General features: G+C 41.4%; 1 protein-coding gene across 1 annotated transcript; it reads left to right on the plus strand.

The window, feature by feature from the left end:
• The first annotated feature begins 877 nt into the window (after nt 1–877).
• LOC127680246 (eukaryotic translation initiation factor 1A-like) lies at nt 878–4079 on the plus strand. Its single transcript, XM_052175789.1, has 3 exons — nt 878–894; nt 3675–3844; nt 3898–4079. The coding sequence occupies exons 1-3, from the start codon at nt 878–880 to the stop codon at nt 4077–4079; spliced, it is 369 nt and encodes a 122-aa protein (XP_052031749.1).
• The last annotated feature ends 2981 nt before the right edge of the window (nt 4080–7060 follow it).

Here is a 7060-nt window from a genome sequence, read left to right on the forward strand (position 1 = left end):
CATCACCTAAGAATAGCTTGGACAGTCAAAATAAGTGTTAAATTATGCACAACTGGCATTGTCCTTAAAAAGGTTGGGGATAATGGACAGCTTAACTGCTGACACACAGGCCAAAGGTTAGTCAAAAGTCACATCCTTAGTTAGAAAGGTCAACGGATGGACGGGAGGGATCTGAAAGTCCTATAGCAATGCAAAGTGAGGGCTTTGCAGCAGGTGCTAAGAAAGGAATGCTGGGCTGGAATGGCCCCCTGGGATGGCAAGGTCTCCCTGGACCAATGTCTTGTGCCTCACTTGCAGCCTACTGGGAACAGACAGACATGCGTGGCTTCATTTTCTTATCCTCATTTACGGCCTATTTTAAAGAACTTCAAAAGGCACTGCCTTGGTACATAAGCCTCAGGCCCCTAATTCACCAACTCCACTGAGGAAGTTTTGGAAAATGTAGGATATAGTGAATATAATCCCCATTATTTGATCTAAGTAATCATAAAATAAATGAATAAAGGTATAGTCAGAATTCTGGTCAGCAAAGCATGCCCATGAACTCAGTGCAGTGACACTCCTAGCTATGGTCCAAGTAAGACAAAAGGATTGCTTCAGTTCCAGAGTTCACAAACTGTGCAGTATAAGGAGACCTCCTCTCTGGGGTAGATTCTTGCTCGAAGAATTATAGATATGAATATTTCAGAATTATATGTGAGGAACGCATGAATATAATATGAAGAATACGACTGACAAAGTTTTCACTACTTGCCAGGCACTGAACCCAAGAACTTCTCCTAATTTTCATAATAATATATTTGCTAATACAACATTAATTGAATTCTATTAATTATATTTACTTCTTTTTGTGGTCCTGAGGAGTGAACCTGGGATCATGGGCATCTTTGGCAAGTACACTACCGCTGAGCAACACCCCTAGCCCTAATTACACGCACATAACATCAATATCATGGTTGCCGTTTTGCAGACTATCTAAGCACATATAACTGTGCAGGTTCACACTGCTGAATCAGAACTTTATTTTTAGCTGGTTTTGCACAGAATAATTGCATCATGTAAAGCAAGGCAGGGTGACTTTTCATGACTGTTTCGTTTACATCTGCATCCTTAATTCTTTTTGACTCTAACCACATCCACAGAATCTCATGGCCGGGCACACTGTTGGGTAAATAAGCACTGGAGTCCCTAGGAAGAGGAAGCTTCCTGTTCTGGAGGCACCAGGCTGTGGTCAACACCCATGGACCTGTGACTAGACAGCTGTACCGCGTGTGACGTACCACAGGTGTTAGCTGCTGTGCACCCGTTGGGCGCTAACGTGAGACAGTTCTGTGATTTTTTTTTCCAGTCCCAGCCTACAGATCTGTTCTGCCTCTTCTCCCACTGCTCTGTAATGTAAGGGCAACCATGGCAGGCCAGGCCACTTCAAAAGCTCCTCTTATTTCCTTCCACCACACCATACCAACTTCTCTGTCTCTCCTGCTGTCCTGGTCTCAGCTCTTTACAGTTGGAGAGATGCACAAAATGGTTTCTTTGCTGGGTGTAAGATGACAATCTTGCTCTCTGTAAAACTTCTTTGTAACAGGGGTTTTTTTGTTTTGTTTTGCTTTGTGTTTGTTTTGTCAGCAAGTGTTTGAAAGAATTAGGAAAAAAAGGTCAGAGAAATGGCCCAGTAGGCTCTTGCAAAGGACTCAGGTTCAGTTCCTAGCACCCACGTGGCAGCTCACAGCCATCTGTAACTCTAGTTTCAGGGGATCTGATATACTTTTCTGGAGTACATAGGTACCAGGTTTGCATGAAGTGCATATATATACATCCAGGCAAATGTTGATACACATAGAATAAAGTTAATATTTTTTTCTTCAACGAGAGGGGGCAGGGGGAAAGGGAGAGAGAGAGAGAAGGAAAGGGAGAGGGAGAAGGAAGGAGGGAGAGAGAGTAAGAGAGTATAGATTAGACTTCTTGGGTTCAGCAAAACTACCTTGTACATAGTCACATGACCATTGTGACCATATTCTACCCTGGGATTAGTAGAATGCTAAGTTGAAATTACTTGCATCTACTCCAGAAGTCAGATAATAACTTCAGTATATTTTTTAATATTTCACTAAATGAATTAAGATTTAACTTTACTTTATATATGCATATATATGTATGTACATGCACATATGTGTAGCCTTGTACTGTTTTCTTTCTGCATATGGAAAGAGTACAATTATACTAGAAACTATGGCCCCCTTAAATTCAATCTCAGTGCTGCACAGAGGGTAGATTTTAAAAGCACTGTCAGCAAATAAGGTGAGGTTCCTAGAAAACTTCTGGAAAGGCTAGATATCTGTCACCTGAGTTGTGAAGTGATGCCGTGTGTGTGTGTATGTGTGTGTGTGTGTGTGTGTGTGTGTGTGTGTGTGTGAATTCTGGCAGCACTCTCCTCTCTCCTCTCATAGGCACCAGTGAGTAGCTAGAGGCATGGGAGACAAGAATGAGCTCAGATTCCCTTTACCACCAGCAAAAGCCATGGAGATCACGCTAGACCTTGAAAATATTTTGAGGATATAATTCACTCATAAGATCGAAAATTGTATTGAGGCTGGGGGATAGCTTGATGATAGAGCACAAGGTTCATGCTCTAAGTCCTAGATTCAAGTCCCAACCCCTAAAACAAACAAACAATGCCCCTCCCATTCTATTAAATATAACATGCATGGGACTTATGGATTCATTCTTCCTCTTCTACCCATTTTTTTCAGTGAACATATGTAAATAAAAGTACATATTCTTTTTCCTTCCTCTTTCTGAATTTCTTAATACCGTATCGTATCCTACAGTCTTATAAGTCACAGAGGCCTTTCACACTGCATATACAACAGTGTTCCTGTCAGCCGGGCCTCCACTGAGGCTCACTGGGGTAGCTCCAGTTTTGCTGCTATGCGATGAAACCCATCCACACGTCTGTTTGCAAGCTTGCAGGTCCTGTGCATCTGCGGGACAGTGATGTCTTAGCGGTGATACGGGTGCTTCCATTTTCATGAGATGTCACCTGAAGACCATGCTGACAATAGCTGAGATTCTTGCCAATCTGACAAGTGAAGTCCTAGCTTGGCACAGTTTCATTTGCATTTTCTTATCACAGGTGAAGTGGCACTATAAACTTATGGGTCAATTTTTGTTGTTATTCGCTGTCTTGTCTATTGATTTTTTTCATCTTTTTTCTTCCCATTTTTAAAGGCATTTACATATGAAAGCGGTGAGCCCCTCTTCTATGGTGTGAGCTATAAATATCTCCTCCACAATTTCATTTGTTATAGTTTTATTTGTAGTCTTATTTGTCATAAGAATTTGGGGGGTGTGGCCGGCCGTTGCCTAGGAAGGGTACTCGCCTGGCTGCGACAGTAAAGGGGTTCTGCTGCATTTTGTTGCTACTTCAGAGACCACACCTTCCTGAGAACCAGACCAGAAACGGAAGCATTATTTTGTAGCTATCAGAAGCCAAGACTCTGGAACACTGTTTGCTGCCTGTGGGGCTTCTCCCCTCACAGTGTACCAGTTGCTTCTGATCTACCGCCATTAGATACCTCCTGCCACCCATCCTAGTAGTATAGTTGCTCTTGGAAAGGAGTCCCACCACTGCCAGCAAGGAGTCCCTCACTGACTCCTGTGGTTGACCTTTCCAGCACGCTAAAGAATAAAGGCAAAGGAGGCAAAAACAGGCACAGAGGTAAAAATGAATCTGAGAAAAGAGAGTTGGCATTTAAAGAGGATGGGCAAGAGTATGCTCAGGTGATCAAGATGCTGGGATGTGGACGCTTGGAAGCCACGAAGAAGAGGAAAGCTGAGAGAAAAGGTTTGGATAAATACCTTGGACATTATATTGATTGGTCTACGAGACTATCATAGATAACAAAGCTGATGTAATCTTAAAGTATAATGCAGATGAAGTAAGAAGTCTGAAGGCCTATGGAGAACTTTCAGAACATGCTAAAAACAATGAAACAGACACATTTGGTCCTGGGGATGATGATGAAATCCAGTTTGATGATATTGGAGATGATGATGAAGACACTGACTATCTAACCTGACCTAAGCATGTTACATTCCAAGTTCTCTGAAGATAGCTCGACACAATTGGCGTCTTGACCTTCAGCTGTTAAGTAAAACTTCATTTGGCATGTGTATGACTTGTTAACGCAAATTGATGACTTTATTTTGGAAGTATTATTTTTCTTTGAAAACTAAAGATGTTGAGTTATCTTAAGTGACAAGTTAACACTTCGTACTTTTGGATATAACTGAACTTAGGGCACAGCAGTGTGCACTGTTAAGAGACTGCCTTCCCATTTGTGATGCTTCATTCTGGCACACGAGTGTTTTGTGTTAGCGGTTCTGCCGGGTGACCATCACGGGCTAAAGTCGGTCCAGGTCCAGCTCCCCTGCTCCCAGCCTTTATATTCTAGTCATCTGGCTGTGTTTGAGACTTCTCAGCAGACTAACAGATCTGTAAGGCTGCATTTGGAGTCAGACAGAATGTGGCTATTTTTCTATTTATGGAGCCATACCATTTTATACTTTCACGTTCTATACATAAGTTGTTGCCACCCATAACATGACATCTTACAGTGCAGCTTTTAAATCACATGGGTAGCAATTTTGAGTTTTAAAAAATGAGTCATGGCAGAAATTAAATACTTAAAGGAGATAATCTATTATCTTGACTTTAGAAACATAATTGTTGACAATGTTTATATGTAATTTTACTTTTCTAAGGCATACCCAAAATTAGAAAATTAAAAGGAGAAGTAAACCTGTTCTGATACTTACATAGAGAAATTTTCAAAGAAGGCAGTTGTTAATAGCACATAAAATATTTTTTACTTTGCAAAGTAGGTTGTGTTAAGTCATTTTCAAAAAGTTATCCACTGTATTGAGGCTTTGGATAATTAATTACTATGTATTGATTAAAGTTAGTTATATAATTGTACAAGCGAAGTTTTTCTTAGGTTAAAGGAAAAGGAGACACAGCTTAATGAAAATGTGGTTCCTGTTTACTAAATGGAGGAGTCCAGAAACACAATAAAAACATGTTGGTATATATAAAAAAAAAAAAAAAGAATTTGATTCTAGCTGGGCAGTGGTGGTGCAGCACATGAGAGGCGGAGGAAGACAGATTCTGAGTTTGAGGCCAGTCTGGTCTACAGAGAAAGTTCTAAGACAGCCAGGGCTACCCCAAGATACCCCATCTTGAAGCACTGCCCCCCCCAAAAAAAACTGACTTTAAGGTTAAAATGGATTTGTGGTTCTGTTTTGAGTCATAGAAGCTCTCTCTACTTTACTCTGAGGTCTGTGCCCTTTTTGGATTCATGATAAAATCTTGCAAGGACTCGTCTTTTATGTTTTTAATGAAATAAAAGTGTAAGGGGAGGAAGCATGCTGTGAAAAGTCTCTCCCCATTAGTGAGAAGGACTTATTATGGAATTGAAGGTCCAGCCAGGGCTACCGAGTGAGACCCTGTCTAACGTAGAGGAGGAGGAGGAAGAGGAGGAGGAAGAGGAGGAGGAGAAGGAAGAGGAGGAAGAAGAGTAGGAAGAGGAAGAAGAGGAGGAGGAGGAGGGGGAAGAGGAGGAAGAACAGGAGGAGGAAGAGGAACAGAAGCAGGATGAACAAGTTATTGAAAGTTACATGAAGTTAATTTGAATAGAGAAAAATCACTCTTTATTTTAAAGATTTATTTTATGTATATGAGTACACCATTGCTCTCTTCAGACACACAAGAAGAGGGCATCAAATCCCATTACAGATGGTTGTGAGCCACCATGTGGTTGTTGGGAATTGAACTCAGGACTTCTGGAAGAACAATCAGTGCTTTTAACCATTGAGCCATCTCTCCAGCCCAAAACCTTACTTACTGTCATATCTCATCAAAATCTAAACTAGGTTCTGATGAAGAAGTGGTTCAAAGGCATGTTCCCTGGAGCTGGAATATGGAAATACTAGTCAAGTAGGTCTGTGACAGATCACCATTTCTTTCTTATAGAAATGACAGAATACATATCCCCGTGCTAGAAAAAGAATTATCCCCAGAAAGAAAGAAACAACCAAAACAAAAGTCAGAGATGCATGCATGGTCAGCTTTGTGTCCCAGTGTGCAAACCCGAGTTAATCCATGTATGGGCGAAAGCTTGTTTTGGCTCATGCTTTGGAGGTTTCAGACCATGGCCTTATGATCTCGTTGGGTTATGAAACATTACACCATGGTGGAACACATGGAGGAACACATGGAGGAAGAGAACTTTTTACTTCATGTTCCAGGAACCAAAGAGAAAGAGAGGAGAAGACTGGTACCCCCATATACCCTTTGAACACAAGCCCATGAGATCTAATCTTCAAATAGGCTAGCTCTTAAGGATTCTACCAGATCTTAGTAGCATCATTCACTGGGGAACAAGCCTCTAACCATGAGCCTTTGAGAGATGTTACACATAGAAACTCTGTAGTGCAATGAATATTGAAATTGATGTATTATATTAATATATTTCTTTATACTGTTGAAATCTTTTTTAAATCATAGTATACTTTTATTTCCATGTGTGGTCAAATGACATTCTTTTTCTATATCTTGACCATGATGTGAAATGTCTCTGAAAAGTCAGATATTTTTCATAACAGACCCTTACTAAAATTCGTGTGGGAAGGCACAAAAGTAACTTGTTTGTGTGGGTGGAGTGCCTTGTCTGACTCAGGACACGCTGCTCCTCTTCCTCTGGTGCCACACGGGGGCTTTGTGAAGGGACGTACAGAATCAGGCTTCTGGGGACTCATGCGCTCTGCTCTTGCCTGCGGCTGTTTCCTCTTTCCCCTGGACAGGAGGCCTCAAGAGCTCAGCTCCTATCAGACTAGGGTTATTTTGTTCCCTGACTTCATGGTCGCAGAGCTTTTGAAATCAACTTGCAACGCATCCATTATTCCTCCCTGAGAGCATGTGGGCTCTGACTTCAAGAAAAAAGACACTCACCATGGAAACTGGGGGCACACATGGACTGGAGAAATGACAGGGAAGGCAAAA

The sequence above is a fragment of the Apodemus sylvaticus genome, chromosome 3, assembly GCF_947179515.1.
Source record: "Apodemus sylvaticus chromosome 3, mApoSyl1.1, whole genome shotgun sequence".
NCBI classification, from domain to species: Eukaryota; Metazoa; Chordata; class Mammalia; order Rodentia; family Muridae; genus Apodemus; species Apodemus sylvaticus.

Coding starts and splice junctions, on each gene's coding strand:
- LOC127680246 (XM_052175789.1), top strand. Junction 3,845..3,897: donor GAGGAAAGCTGAGAGAAAAG/GTTTGGATAAAT, acceptor AGACTATCATAG/ATAACAAAGCTGATGTAATC.